Raw genomic sequence first — 16,876 nt, 5'->3', positions numbered from 1 at the left:
GAGTTTGATAGAATTACTAAATCAATGAAAACCAAACTTTTTGAATAATCAAAGATTGTAAATGGATTTTAGAAATTCCTAAACCAATAACAAATGATTTTATTAAAACTTTGAAAATCCATAAACCAATAACAAAATAATCTTAAAATTTCATAATTCTCCTAGAATCCTTGCACCAACACCAATAACCCCCCCCCCCCCCCCCCCCCCCCCCCCCCCTTAATTTTTTGTTAAAGAGAAAAATCATTATTATACACATTTCTTGCAAAATGGAAACCACAAAATCATACAAAAAATAAAATTTAGATCACAAGTAAAGTATATCCTCCCGTAGGGGAGGTCTACCCTAGCATACATATATATAAAGGAATTAGGCACCCGCACAACCGCGCCTGCAGATATCTAGTTTCTTCTAAGACAACAAGTTCTCCATGTTTTCCATGTGATCTATAATCTTCTCTACGATAAAAAGTTTCTCTCTCCTAACCTTATCTTCTCTGTGTGCAACTTGAAGACTCAGATCTGCTCCGGCGTGACCGGCGAGTCCGCATGCATCTGGCCGTCAGGGCTCTTCTCTCCTTTGCTCTGGTTTAGTCTTTGCTCCACCCTCATTTTCCCTCTCCCATCGCTTTGTTTCTGATCTCTGGTCAGGCAAATCTCCTTCGTTTAAGAGCCACACGCGAGGATTTCGGCGACGGTGGAGACAATGCTTGTTCTGGAGTCGAGACGTGGTGTTTGTGCAGTGACTATGTCGTTGGAGTCACCTATTTTTGGCTAAGAGAGAGAGTTCGCGTTTCCCCTTTAGATTCTTTTTCGAGACTTCCAAGCTCGTGGTGATGCGTTGGCTTGCCGTTGGTTAGGCAGTGGTTCCATTGCTGCTCTTGTCCAGTGTGGTGTGTCGTTTTCTCAGAGTGGAATGGGAACTCTTATGGTATCGTCGGGGCTCGCCTTCATATACGGTGAAATCAAAGACAACTTTGAGGCGGTTTTGTTTCAGAGGCGATTCAAGGCTGGGTGCGGTGTTAGTTATACCCAGTCTTTGCAGTCGTCTGTAGCTGCCTTTGGCTCGTGTTGGTGTGTCGAGTGGAGTCCTACACAGTCATCTATGGCTGTTTCAAGCTCTCCTTGGCGCTTCACTTGTCTTTCTGGTTTCATCTCCTCATCACTAGTTTTGCGGCCACTTCACTATTGGAGTCGAGCCCTTGTGCTTTATGTGTTCGGTCTACTCTTGATACAAGTGGATTGTTTGCTGGCGGTGTCTCTCTTGTGTTCAGCTACCATCCCAGTGTCGGTGAAGGGTCGATTGATTCGTCATTGATAGTGTGTGGTTTGGCTGTCAGTCCTATTTGGTGTACAGGTTAGTTGACGGCAGTAGCGAGCCTCTGTTCGGTTGGGAAGTGGTTTCAAGCACTGTGTGGTGTTGTGTGCAACTCGGCTTTGGTGGCGTCTGCAAAGTTCATGGAATGTATCTGAAACCTTCTCCTACTCGTCGTTTGGAGCTTCATGTTTAGAGAAGGTTACAAGCTTGGTGGAGTTCTTTGGAATCTAGCTATTCCGGAAACGACACGAAAAGTCTCAGCATCCAATACAACGAGGAGAATCTAACCTTCTAGTGATTATTGTTAACGGTCGAGAACGGTTATCAATTTTGAAGAATTACGAAGACATATAAACGGAACGTGCCGGGTTTAGTGGGTGAAGCTAGTTATTGTAATTGTTTAACTTTGGAAATTTTGTACAAAATCAGCTTGTAACCGGATCTGAAATCCCTGTTTATATGGGTTGAATTAATATATAAGTATTTAAAAAAAAAAACAAGTTTTCCATGTGAAATAAACCAAAAAGAAAACTATTTATCAGAATAAGCAGCAATTTCGTCATTTTCACAAGGTGCGACTTTGATCATCATAGTTCCCTTCTTCGTCGCTGGCAATAATCGACAACAATCTCTCCTTGGTGCCTATAAACATTGACTTATACAATTATGATGTAAACTAAAAAAATGAATTATTAAATAGTAACGTAATTAAAAATTACTACATACCTTATTCCACCTATATGGGTTAGACTCTTTGTGGACAAAGATCCGATTGATATCAGAAGGATCTGGTATCCCCCACTCACATTTAGGATTCAATTCATTGTGCCTAAGATACTCGGTAATTGTTGTGCTTGAAGAAGAATCACCAAGAGTGCGAGACATGTAAAAGACTCGTGGACGCTGGCAATCAGTGTAGGTTATAGGGCGTGTGTTGAAAGCAAGATTGTTGAAATCATGACGTTTGTGCCAGTCACTGAAAGTGCGAGTGGGCACTTCCATCATCCTTGCTGGCATGTATGTACGTGTGATCTGGACAGTGTATCCCCACGAGATAGACATTGTCCACTGGTGAGTTCTGTCGTAGCATATGGATTGTTGGACGAGGCTAGCTGAGTCGAGCTTCGCTGAGATCATGAGTCTCTCTACGCCCTTCACTCGGTCCATTTTCGGAAATATAGGCTCGACTACGTCTAAGTGATGGATAGAGACTATCGGTGCTTGTGGGTGGACCGATAAAAGACCCAAGAGGTTCCCATATACATCAAACTGTTTAAAATTATAACAAAACAATGAATCGAAAGATTAAACATAGTTAATATGATTTGGTAGAAACATCACAAAAATTTTAAAACATGGATCACACACAAGTCTTAGGTTGACAAAGAAAATATCAAAATTACGGATTTTTGTTTTACTGTTAATTGATTTTGCTTGGTCAAACTAAAACCCCAAACTTCAAAAAAAAAAAAAATTAAAAAACTAACCTGATGAAACCCAACCTCTCTGGTGAGAGGAACACCGAGCTCCGCCATACAAGCATGAATCCGGTCATCGGATCCGTACAGATCAGAGTAGCTCTCGATACACCGATCTTGCATCTTCTCCAAAGCCTTGGCCAAGGGATAACTTATAGCAAAACCACCTCCTCCATATGCCATGCCGTACGAAAACTGCTGCAAATTCTGCAAATGGCTCTCAGAAGGAGCTCCGATGTAATAGAACTGTTTGTGATCGTACTTCCTCAAAACCCTAACAAGATTCTCCGGGAAAAACACAGTGTCGTCGTCGCCCATCACAATCCACCTCACGTTTCTCTCAGATTCAGTTCCCTTTAACATCCTCACCGTATCCGATACGATTCTTGTGATCCTGATCGCTGATCGGTGACCGCGACGGTAACGGTACTTGAAACTCGACGTGTCTGAGGAGATTCTGATCTCAGGCAAGGCGGAGGAAAGGCTGTCGTTTACTGCAGGTTTGTCGAGCCAGACAGCGCCCTTCATCTCACCGTTAGGTTTCCACCACGTTTTCACGTATTCTCTCCGATGCTTCCAAAGGTTGGAGGACGCGGCGATTCCGAAAACTATGTGCTTAAGCTCTGTTTTGACCTCGGTGTGGTTTTGACCTGATCCGAGTTGCACTTGCATCACAGGTACAAGGAGAGAGTTGGAGACTTCAGAAGGAGACTTTAAAAAGGAGATGAAACTGAAGGAGTATAAGAAATATGAGAGGAAGATCAAGAAGATGACAATCGCCATAAACGAGCATCGTGAAGTAGAAGAAATGGATTTGTCAAAGAATACTGGCTTTTGATCTTTGTGAATGCTTTCTGCCATTGTTGTTTACTTGTTTCATTCAGTGATTCAATCAAGGCACTCTAAATGAGAAATTAAAAGAATGTAGATTTTTATTTTATTTCTTGTTTTATTTGTCTTTGTCTTATTTTAGGAAAAATCTAACAGTTGAAATGAATTGAATCAAAGACTATATTATTGTAATGGTCAAATATTTGGATGGATCACAATTTAATAATTGCACAACGTCATTGGTCAAAACATACCATGCACAGAAATCAATTCAGAGTGAATAATAGCATTGTTGTAAAAAAATATCATAATACCATAAGAATAAAATTTTGTGTGATTACATACCAAGTTATGTTAGTTACAGATGTTCTATTTCGCGAGGGAGAGATGAATTTTTTGGATTTATCATCTAGATTCTATGTCCGCCCAAGCCGGTTTTGTTGTAAAATATTTTTGATCTAAAGATCGATTTTTTTATGCTTGTTGAATCTTTACTTCGTTTTGGTTATTTTTTCTGGCGTGTTTTTCAATGAAAATAAAAGCAGATTTTTATATTTTTGTATTCTCTGATTCTAGGTTGGAATTAATAAGGTTTCCGATTATAAATCGGATTTTTCGGTGTAGCTTTCTTTAATTTCAAATCTATTCCATATGATTTTTCTGTAATCCAGTTCATCTATCTTGTTAGGATCTTCTCACTCAACTCCCAACTCTCGATCTAGAACTCACACACTCAAAAGAAAGCAAAAAACACAAAGGAAGAACACAAGCGTTTAACGAGTTCAGGCCCTCCAATGGAGTAACAACCCTACGTCTCAAGCTGAATGGAATCAGCTAATTCACTACCTTTCTTTCAGTGTATCATCGAAGAATCCCTCTCTTGATCGCACAAGATCGCTCACAAGAGAGAGGGGATTAACCACATACGCTCTTTACATATCAGAGCTAATTACAAGTATTAAGTCGACTTAAACTAACCGTAAACCTTGAGCTTATCCACTTAACTGAACCGGACCAACCCGTCTTCAATCTAGCTGTTCAATTGACATACCAGTCTTGGTTTAAGCTTAACCAACTAACTTATCCATCACCAAAGCTCTACAAACCCCACCTTGATGATAATCAGTTGTGCTAAACTCCTTAATACTGCAAACGTATGACCTCCCAAAACCATATAGCTAGCACCTCAGTGCTTGGCTAAGCCAAGAACGCTTAGAGCCTTCTCAAATTTCTCCACAGGCAAACCTTTAGTCAACATATCAGCAGGGTTCTTCAGCATGTGAATCTTCATCACCTTCACATCTCCTTTTGCAATTATATCTCTGATAAAATGCAACTTCCTGCTGATGTGTTTCGTTCTTTCATGATGAACGTTGTTCTTGGCAAGACACGGAGCACTTTGAGAGTCGCACCAAACACTTATGCTCTTCTGCTCATACCCAAACTCCTCTATTAATCCTTTCAGCCAAATGCCTTCTTTCACTGTCTCCACTAACGCCATATATTCTGCTTCCGTAGTTGATAGAGCCACAACATCTTGCAACCCTGATCTCCAACAGATAGCACTTCCTCCTGCTGTAAAAACGTACCCAGAGATAGACCTTCTTCTATCTATATCAGATGAGAAATCAGAGTCGCTAAACCCTTCCACAACGAATTTCTCTGATCTTTTAAACACCAACTTCAAGTCTTGAGTTCCTTTCAAATACCGCAGTACCCATTTGACTGCTGACCAGTGATAGTGATCCGAGCTAGGATCACTCATGTACCTGCTTATCAGTCCCACTGCATAAGCTAAGTCACATCTAGTCCCTATCATTGCATACATAACGCTACCTATAGCATTAGCGTATGGTACGTCATCTCCTACAAGCGTCTGACCATCACCATCTTTAATAGCAGATAGTCTGAATTGAGCTCCAATGGGCGTAGTTACCGGTTTAGCTTCATCCATGTTAATGCTAGAAGAACCTTCTTGACATATCCAGTTTGAGAAAGAGTCAAAACCCCACCTTCTCGATCTCTTTCAATGTCCATACCCAATATTCTCCTTGCAGGGCCTAGATCCTTCATATCAAATCTACTCGCTAGCAACTCCTTAACTGTCTTGATCTCTTCCAGATCCTTTGATGCCAGCAGCATGTCATCAACATATAAGAGTAGATAAACCATGTTTCTACTCTTGGCCTGCTTTATGTAAACACAATGATCATACTCACTCCTTTTGAATCCTTGACTCACAACAAACTGATCGAAGCATTTATTCCATTGTCTAGGCGCTTGTTTAAGCCCATATAATGCTTTCTCGAGTTTTCACACATACTTCTCCTTTCCTTTCACCACGTATCCTTCTGGCTGGTCCATGAAGATTTTTTCTTCTATCACTCCGTGAAGAAAAGTTGTCTTAACGTCAAGCTGCTCCAGCTCAATATCTTCATTCACTGTGATTGCAAGTAACAGTCTTATTGAGACGTGTTTCACCACCGGAGAAAATATTTCTTGATAGTCTATTCCTTCTCTCTGTGAATAGCCCTTAGCAACTAATCTTGACTTGTGACGAGGTCTTTCTACTCCCAGTATGTCTGGCTTCCTTCTGTAAACCCATTTGCATCTGATAACCTTTCAATCTTCAGGTCTTTTAACTAATCTCCATGTTCTATTCTTCTTCAGAGACTCCATTTCCTCATCCATTCGACCACCCCAAAGCTCACTTTCACTGCTGCTCATTGCTTCTTGATAGTCCCTCGGCTCGTCTAAACTCACTTCAACTGCCGCAAGCAATGCGAAAGCTGCTAAGTCATAGTCCCCGAGTCTGGTGGGTGGAACTATCTCTCTTCTCGGTCTGTCTCTAGCTATATTATAGCTTTCTTGTATATCAGAGTGACCTCCACTATCTTTATCTTCTTCACTGCTTGACTCGACTTCTTCAATTTTAGAGTTTGTCGAGTTTCCAGCAACTGAATCTTCAACCGCTTCAGTTTCAACAGTCACAGAGCTTCTTATCTCTGTTTCTTTTAAGTTTTTTACTTCTCCTTTAGACTTAAGATCATCCTTGTAGACCTTTTCTTCAGTGAAGACCACATTTCGACTGATTACACACTTGCGTTCATCCAACAACCAAATCTTATATCCCTTCACTCCAGTTGGATAACTCAGGAACACTCCTTTTATAGCTCTTGGTTGAAGTTTCCCTTGATCTTTATGAATGTATGCTATAGACCCGAACCTTATCATATGCTTGTAGCCTGGTTTCTTCTTCAACCACAGTTCTTCAGGAATGTTGCTGTCTATAGCTGACGAGGGACTTCTGTTGATCTGATAAACTGTTGTAGACACTGCTTCTGCCCAAAACTCTTCCTCCAGTCCAGACTCATTTAGAAGACATCTGACTTTCTCCATTATGGTTTGGTTCATGCGCTCTGCCACGCCGTTTTGCTGTGGTGTGTACGCGCATGTCCGATGTCTCTCTATCCCATGTCTTCTACAAAAGTCATCAAATTCTTTGTTGCAAAATTCGAGACCGTTGTCTGTCCTCAAGCACTTCACTTTCTTGTCAACTTGATTCTCAACTAACCTCTTCCACTCACAGAACTTCTCAAAAGCTTCACTCTTAACTGCCAAGAAGAACACCCAAACCTTCCGTGTGAAGTCATCAATAATTGACAGGAAGTACTGCTTCTTCGAGATACTTGGTGTTACGTTCTGAGATCCCCAGAGGTCTGCATGAACGTATTTGAGTGCTTCACCAGAGTTGTGCTTTCCTATGCTGAAACTCAGCCTTTTGTGTTTTCCCATCACGCAGTTTTCACAGAAGCTCAACTCACTAATTCTTCTCTTGTCGAGAATGCCTTTCTTCACAAGAATCTGCAAGTTCTTTTGGCTCATGCGACCCAAACGTCTCTGCCACAGCTTTGTTTCATCTCTGGACTTGTTTGAAGTTATATTGGTGCTTTCACCTGCAACCACAGTCTCTCCATCCAACAAATACAGAGTACCAGATAGAGTTCCTTGTAAAGCTAGTTTTCCATCTTTATAAAACCTAGTATTTCCTCTACTTCCAGAGTGATTAAAACCTAGTCTATCTAGGGTTCCAGTTGAGAGTAAGTTCCGTTTTAGTTTAGGAACATACCTTACATTGTTCAGGACCTTCATTGTACCTCCATAGGCTTTGATCTTCACTGATCCAATTCCTTCCACGTCCACTGTGAAGTCGTCTCCGAGCTTTACTCGTCCAGCATTCACTTCTTCAAAGGTATCGAACCAGTCGCGTCTTGAGGTCATATGATAAGAGCAACCGGAGTCGATAACCCACTTCTCCTGATGCCAGGAATCTGAAACCATCAGTGCATCAATAACAACAGCTGCTTCTGCACTTTTTTCGCCTTCTAGCTTCTTCTTGCGAGCATAACAATCAGCCTTTTTATGTCCATCCTTCTTGCAGTACCAGCACGTGATTCTTGAACCTGGGCCCGATCTTGATCTGCCTTTCCACTTCTTGTTACCTGATTCTCTCTTCTCAGGTCTTCCTCTTGCTACATACGCGTCTCCACTCTTTGCTGCACCATCGAGATCTTTCTTCTCTTTTAACTTGATTTCTTTGGACTTCGCAGCATTCATAACGCTCTCAATGGTAAGAGTATATCTACCATACTTCAACGTCTCTTTGAGGGAGTTGTATTGCGCCGGTAATGAGTTCAGTAGCAAGATCGCTTGAACTTCTTCCGTGACCTCTACCTTCAAGCTTGCTAGCCCAGATACTAGCTTCAAGAAGTCATCGATGTTTTGATCAACAGACTTCGAATCCTCCATTCTAAACGTGTAGAACTTTTGCTGCATATGGATTCGATTCGGAAGAGTCTTCTGATTGTATAACCTCTCGAGAGCCGTCCAAATAGATGCCGCGGTTACACAGTTTTCGAGCTTCCGAAGAACATGATCTCCAAGATGCAGGATTAACATGTTCATCGCTTTCTCAGCTCGCTCGAGTCGTTTGACTTCCTCTTCCTTCAATCTTTCTTGATACGAATCAGGATCTTCTTCTTTCTTTATCGGCTTCGGATATGGGATCGAATCTTCAAGAGCATCTTTCAATCCCAAGATCGACAGGTGAGCTAACATTCTCTTCTTCCACATTGAGAAATCACCTTGTCCATCGAAGATCGCGACCTCGATCTTCGTCATCGAGATCTTTGGCGTCGAGTCACTCATCAAGCTGCTTCAACCTGCGGCTCTGATACCACTTTGTTAGGATCTTCTCACTCAACTCCCAACTCTCGATCTAGAACTCTCACACTCAAAAGAAAGCAAAAATGCAAAGGAAGAACACAAGCGTTTAACGAGTTTAGGCCCTCCAATGGAGTAATAACCCTACGTCTCGAGCTGAATGGAATCAGCTAATTCACTATCTTTCTTTTTAGTGTATCATCAAAGAATCCCTCTCTTGATCGTACAAGATCGCTAACAAGAGATAGGGGATTAACCACATACGCTCTTTATATATCAGAGCTAATTACAAGTATTAAGTCGACTTAAACTAACCGTAAACCTTGAGCTTATCCACTTAACTGAACCGGACCAACCCGTCTTCAATCTAGCTGTTCCATTGACATACCAATCTTGGTTTAAGCTTAACCAACTGACTTATCCATCACCAAAGCTCTACATATCTTTGATTGGATAATATCGTACTTGTTTGAATCTGTAATTCTTAGTAGATAGGAATATCTTTGGTTTTAGTTATACCGGAGATGTGGGTGCCCTCTTTTCAATTATTTGAAAAAAGTTTAAAAGGTGAAGGAGGAAGGTGAACAAGATAGGCTACTTGAATAGGCATTGGATTAGTGAGGTCATAGACTAGTCCATTGCTGCAATGGCGAAAAAGAGTTACAAAGGCGATGTTGGAGTAACTTTTACGACAGCAAAGTTTCACGTACTAATTTTTATTTGCCAACTATTTGTAATAAGCATATGTAATATTTAAATATTGTTTGTGCAAAATTATTCTTGTACTAATTGTTATTTGTGCAAAATTGGTATACATAAAATTAATGTAACATGACCTTCTAAGATATGTTCAATTCTTAAAAAAAATCACACATGAATTGAGGTTGTGACTTCTGTTTTATTTTCCAACTATTTGTAATAAGCATATGTAATATTTAAATATTGTTTGTGCAAAATTATTCTCGTACTAATTGTTATTTGTGCAAAATTGGTATACATAAAATCCATGTTCTAAAAATCGGCCGCCGGGGCGCTACGCGTCACTCTTCCGCCCCGAATTATGCCAAATCGGTTTAAAAAATCAGATATCCAATTTTCTCCGCCTAGGCCGACTAAATAACCGCCTAGCCGCCTAATCTATTTTTTTATTATTATCTTTTTAATAATTATTTTATTTATTTATTTGATCTAAAATTTTATAAATATCATTTATATTCATAATTTTGATGAAATTTACACTATAGTAAGTTTATAAATTCTATTTGTGTGTTTTATACAATCTTAAACATGAAAATGTATTAATATTATACACAATTAAAGATTAACATGTTTTGTAACATAGTAAACAATCTAAAAATTCCGCCCCGCATAATTTCCGATTAATCCCCGATTTTCTCTTTAGGCGCTAGGCCCAACCCCGACCGCCCGATTAGCGCCTAGCGCGTTCCCGAACAGGGCATAAAATTAATGATTTCCGTCCAATTTTTAACGGTTGACTATTTTTATCTCAATTTTACACAGTTAACGATTAGCTCGGGAATAATTCTGCCCTCTTGACAATAAAACTGAAATAAAAATAGTCAATTGATAAAACTTGAACGAAAATCGTTAGTTTTCCATCTTATATATTAAAACAGAAGTCACAACCTCAATTCATGTGTGATTTTTTTTAAGAATTGGACATATCCTAGAAAGTCATGTTACATTTATTCTCTAACTATATCTTCATTATAACTTACTAAAATACTAGCGTACATTTTCTTCATCGTTAACACATTACAATGTCAATCTCATTAGAACCATCGAACCTAACATTATAAAAATATTCAGCCGGTTTGTTCAAAACATTTGATAAAAAAAATATATCATATTTTCACAATTCTGACCATGAATATTAGATACATTATAAATTCATTCATCTATCTAAAACTAGATTAATCATAAACCGGTTCTGACCAACATTATACATATATATGATAAATTTATATGTTTATAATACATTTGTAGTGGGAAAATATACTTCCGGTTAACAAGTTTTGACCAACATTATACATATAAATTATAAAACCATACATACATATATCTAAAACCATACTAATCATTCGTAGTGTGCTCTGTTTCAAAACCAGCTGTTTTTTTTCGCAAAGCAAGTATAATCAAAATTAAAAATATGTTTCAACAGAAATATCTTACTTTCCGAATATTCACTTTTTATTCCCTAAGAAGTTCTCATATGACCACGCAAAATATTACAAAAGATACGATTATTTTCCAAACAATTTTGGCGTAAGGGTTACGACTTAGAATATTCTAAGGAGGAGATACTTTTAGCTGCTGTCCCGAAGCAATGGTTACAGAACAGAGCCCTTACCTTCTCAGCTTAACGGCACAAGTTACCATAACGTATATTGATCATTCACCATTTGTTCATCCATGTCAGCTCTGCTTCTGATGGTTGAGTAGCCATTACCTGATAAAGAGTCAAGAAAGTTAGTTTAACTCATGTGTGAGTTAACGATAACTCGTAGCTAAAGAACATGTCTAAAGATTATTAAAAAAATTGTACAGAATAGATTAGATTATCTATTTCAGAGCCCATGTATTGACAATATGTAAAGAAAATGCTTTGTACCAAAGGTATTACTGCGTTGATTGACTAATCTTAGTCTCATATCTTCCACAAACTTTGACGTACACAAACGAATCAGTAACACACATATGGTTAAGTTCCTTTGTCACCTTCTTCATTCTCCATGTAACCTGTGCATTCATTATTAGCTCGACCAGCTTTAAAGCCAACAGGATAATGGTAACAATGTTTAAGACTTTTAAAAACAAAGAAGATAATTAAACAAAAATTCAACACAAACGCATTAGCTGTTGTTAACACTAGAGTTCAAATCTGTCTTGTATATTAAGGATTACCATCTATCCTATGCAGTGTCACTGAATATTAAACCTTAATTCAAGAACCATGGTTAAAATTCAGAGACCCAAGTTTCACGTAATGTTCAAGCTATATGATTTTTTTCTCAACTCATCGGATCACAGACATCTTGCATATTACTGAGATTTCTAAATCTAAAAGATAAAGTCTTTAAAGGATCTTAATTTTCAAAAAATATATGTAAATATTTTCACTAATTTTGTAATTAATTTTGAAATATTATTATACAATAATATATTTAGTTATCATTTATAAAATAAAAATAAAAATTATATCCTTTTTTATCTATTATATAATCATAATCAATCGTATTAAAATAAAATTATTATATTGAACTAAATATGTAAAATTATTTTAAATTAATAAATTTATATAATTATTCTCATAATTATAAATATCTATGTTCAAAAATATAATACGTTGGTAAGATGGGTTAACATTAGCAAACTATATAATACATGTATAAAAATTAACATGTATTTCATTAAAGCTAATAATATAAAATATTTGTGACTACATTAATCATGATATATGTTCATTTTAAATATATATATATATATATATATATTTAAGGTTTATTCTAACAAATCTTTTGATTAATATTTTAACAATATTTTAATTTTCAAAAAGTTAATATAAATATTTTCACTAATTTTGTAATTAGCAATGAACTATTATTATGCATTAATATATATTCATTAATCGTTTATAAAATGAAAAATTCTATCTTTTTTATCTATTTTATAATCATAATCAGTCATGTTAAAATAAAATTATTATGTTGAGCTAAAAAGATTAATTTATATTAAATTAATAAATTAATAAATTTTACTTTCAAAAATATAAAATATTTGTTTAAAAAATATAATATGATGAGAGAACGACTTAACATTAGCAAACTATATCTATTACATGTATAAAATTATTATTTTTCTTTATACAATAATATATTATATAAAATGAATAAAAGAAAAAAAAATATTGCTAAAAGGAAATCCAACTTTGAAAAGTGGGTCAGAATTTAGCATAAATTAAATAAAAAATAATTTTCAAATATGTTATTTTATGCATATATAAAGTTTTTTTAATAACTAAATGCAAATGCATTAAAATAAATATATAATAAGAACCAATAAATACATATGACGGTTTTAAACAATTGATTAACTACAGCATATAAAGTATAAAATTATTAAATTATTAAATTATTAAATTATTGTATCTGAAATAGTTATATAAACATTTAAATATATTATTAACTTTAAAAAAATTTATACTACTAATGATCTAAAATAAATATCTACATATATAAAACTGCAAACAAACACTCGCGCGGTTGTACTGGTGGACATCTAGTTTATATGTTAACGGTTGATTATTTTAGACCTAACTGTACGCAGCCAACAACTAGTTCAGAAATAATTTGGAGCAATCAATATTTATATTTTATTTTTGATCAAATGTAATCATTATTTTATTTTGTCAACCCAATTTTATATTAAGCTCAAACTATAAGCATTGTACAAACTACAAAGCCCAAACTGAAGAAAAAACATAACTTGATACGTTTACAGTACATGTATTAACGAGAGCAGCAAACAACACGTGTCATAAATTAAATGGACCTCATAAAGATCACCGTCTCTGAGGATTGCAATCGGACTTTCACCGGTGAAGCTTCCATCTTCTCTCCAACGGCGCTCCGACGATGTACCATACTCGAACCTTTTGCTTTTAATCGCCGGAAGCCAAAGTAAGATTCACACACTCACCGAAGCTTTAAACCCGGAAGATGGTGAGACGGGAAGCAGGATAGATAAAGTCCCGAACTAAAAATCCTACTTGCGGATTCGAAGAATGGGGATACACAAGCCTAAAAGACGATCGTTGATAGAGAGAGATGGACTTAGAAGAATGTGTTTGTGTGCTAAACTCTGTTATGAGCTTTGGCAAGGTAACGTGGGAGATAAATAGTAGATTAGGAAAATAGGTTTATTGATTGTGTATTGAAACTTGCCTTGAGGCTACATATATATAGAAAAATCAAAGGAGAAGATTAACCTAGCTAGGAAAAGGAAAATAGATAGAGCCAAGTGAAAAAAGGAAAACCAAAATAAAGAGATCTGATAGACTTTGTGACTTATCCTGTCACAATACTTCTTCCTTCAAATCATACTTGTCCTCAAGTATGGAAATCTGGAAATGCGGGAACTCGGCAATGAAATTTTGATAAATCTGCGCATGTTCTTTGCTAGTTCCTACTTCATTGAGGTAATGAAGCAGTGTTAGAGATGAATGTGGCAGGTTAGGACAGAACTTCAGTTTCTGCAGTGATCGGTCCGTAGCTGGTGAAGAAATTTTGCGAAGAAGATAAGGCATGTGAACCGGTGGTGGCTGTTGAGGTGGGATGGTTTTGTCGATCTCCCGTAAGTGAAGCATAGCAATTTGCGGTTCTTGAAAGATTTGCTTGTTTAAACTGCCTCCGGTGATGATTTTGGAGCTGTTTGGTGTTGTTCCCCTAAGGACATGTTTCAGACCTTGAAATTTAAACTCCATTCGTAGGTGCAGAAAATCCCATAAGATAGGTCCCAAAATGGAGAGCCATTCTACGCCCAGTACTAGATCACCACAGCCCAAAGGTAGTGTTCTTATTTCCGTTTTGAATTCGTAACCCTGCATCTTCCATGCGAAATTACTGCACTTGTACTGAGTAATCAAGTCGCCACCTGCTGCAACAACTGACCCTGTTTTGATTGGCTTCAGATAGCAACCCAATCCTTTAGCAATTTGTAGATCGAGAAAGTTATGTGTGCTGCTGGGGTTGATTAATATTTTCAGTTTCCTCTTTCCGTAATGACCCATTAGACGCATACAGTTAAACGTCGAAGAACCATTTAAGGCGTGTATAGAGATAGACGGGACCTTGACATCTTGATCATTGATGGTTGTTTCTCGTAGTTGTTCTTTCAGCGCGATTTCTTCATCAAACTCTGTCGGATCAGCTTCCAAGAACAAGAACTCAGAACGCCGATGCTTAAGTTGATGACCTGGTGTAAACGGTTCCTCACAAAACATGCATAAACCCTTACGTTTACGTTCCTGCATCTCTTCTAAAGATAACCGTTTCTGAGGTGTGTTGGAGAGGAGGGATTTATTGTTTTGATTTCCAACAGTGTTAGTCGTGGGTGGTGTTGAGATGCTGAATTGGTTCTTGTTGGGTTGTGAGAAATTTGATCTTTGAGATGAGTTGAAGGTAGGAGAAGGTGTTCTCACCGGAGTGTGTTGAAGAGATAGTTCATGGAGCTTTGCGATCCTTGCTGCGGCTGGGACTGTCGTTACGTTGAACTGACGGACATGGAGGGCAAGGTGTTGATTCATGTTCGTGAGGAAGATACTCAATTCATGCTCTGGAGCGAGAGTAAGTCTTGTCATAGCAAAATCAAACTCTTCGAGATACACATCGATCGAGTCGCTCCCTTGTTTCAGGCTGACTAGCTCGGATAGTGGGTCATCATAAAGCTCACTGAAGCGTTCAGATATTGCAGCAACATATTCTGGCCATAGAGGGAACATATTGTAGCGGTTGGCGATATAGGCGTGGTGCCATTGTAAAGCCTTGCCGGTCATATGAAGAGAGGCGAGACGAACCTTTAGTTTTGGTGGGGTACTATCAATTGAGAAGAATTGCTCGCAACGATAAATCCATTCTCGAAGTTCTGAACCATCAAACATAGGAAATCCTATCTTCGTAAGTCGTGATGATAAGCTATTAGGACGGCTCTGGTTTTGGTTCTGTGTATGGTCGAGGGTGTGGTGATCTGTTTTTGACGCACTCTGGTCTGGGGAAAAGCGATCGGGTGGGACGGGTCGACGGTATGTCTCTGCAGCTGTAAGATCAGAAGATGTTTCTCCTTGCTTTCCCTCACGTTGGTTAAAGGATAGAGAGTTAGCAAAGTACTTTTCTATTATATCTCTGAGCGCTGAGATTTCACCACCTAGATCCTTACGAATCTCCTCACTTTGTTGAGTTTGTGAGGCACGTAAGTCTTCAATTTGTTTGTTCATGTCGTTCAAAGCGCTTGTTTGTCGAGTGTCCATAACTTAGGTCGTTGGATTGTTTGCTCTGATACCACTGAGACGGGAAGCAGGATAGATAAAGTCCTGAACTAGAAATCCTACTTGCGGATTCGAAGAATGGGGATACACAAGCCTAAAAGACGATCGTTGATAGAGAGAGATCGACTTAGAAGAATGTGTTCGTGTGCTAAACTCTGTTATGAGCTTTGGCAAGGTAACGTGAGAGATAAATAATAGATTAGGAAAATAGTTTTATTGATTGTGTATTCAAACTTGCCGTGAGGCTACATATATATAGAAAAATCAAAGGAGAAGATTAACCTAGCTAGGAAAAGGAAAATAGATAAAGCAAAGTGAAATAAGAAAAAACCAAAATAAAGAGATCTGATAAACTTTGTGACTTATCCTGTCACAGATGGCGGTAGAACTAGATGCAGAACATTCGTCGAGACGTCAAGAGACCCCAACTTTACTTATCCCGACCTAGCCCAACCGAATCAACTTCAATCTCTTGACTATGTACTCCCCGAGAAACTTCACTTCAATTGTTGACTGAGCTATTATAACTACATCGGTTGAGAAATGAAGAAGATTACTCTCGATCAAGACAGAATCAGGCATGCCGAGAGAGATAGCAAACTCAATTTGACTTCTGGAATAAGATCTTGTTGAAACAAGCAAAGGTAGATAAAACGATTTAAATCAATTCCTCTCTGAAAACAAAGAAGATATGAATGAAGAATCTATCGGGATTGAAAACACAACAAAAGGATTCGCCAAGCGAAAATTTTATCCCGCAAACGGAAAAGCTAAATCAATCTAATGATCGAAAATATTATACAACAAAAGATAACTCATTCATCCTTCTGAAAGATTTCATTTTTGTTAAGAAAGATGAATGGAAGAGAGAAATCTCTCTCTATAGAAGAGAGGAGAGAGAAACTGTAATCATTATTTAGATATTAAATATGCTAAAATGTAAAAAAAAAAAAAAAAAAAAAA

The 16,876-nt window shown here is 37.6% G+C and overlaps 1 protein-coding gene across 1 annotated transcript; it reads right to left on the bottom strand.

Annotated features, from left to right (window-relative positions):
- Positions 1–1,644: 1,644 nt before the first annotated feature.
- LOC106432308 lies at positions 1,645–5,122 on the bottom strand. Its single transcript, XM_013873152.3, has 3 exons — positions 2,806–5,122; positions 2,045–2,587; positions 1,645–1,960 (listed from the first exon to the last, which is right to left on the bottom strand). Exons 1-3 carry the CDS (start codon positions 3,655–3,657, stop codon positions 1,850–1,852), a joined length of 1,506 nt encoding a protein of 501 aa, XP_013728606.1. The 5' UTR covers positions 3,658–5,122; the 3' UTR covers positions 1,645–1,849.
- Positions 5,123–16,876: the final 11,754 nt, after the last annotated feature.

The sequence above is a fragment of the Brassica napus genome, chromosome C2, assembly GCF_020379485.1.
Source record: "Brassica napus cultivar Da-Ae chromosome C2, Da-Ae, whole genome shotgun sequence".
Taxonomy (NCBI): domain Eukaryota; kingdom Viridiplantae; phylum Streptophyta; class Magnoliopsida; order Brassicales; family Brassicaceae; genus Brassica; species Brassica napus.
This window is presented reverse-complemented; position numbering and strand designations above follow the sequence as displayed.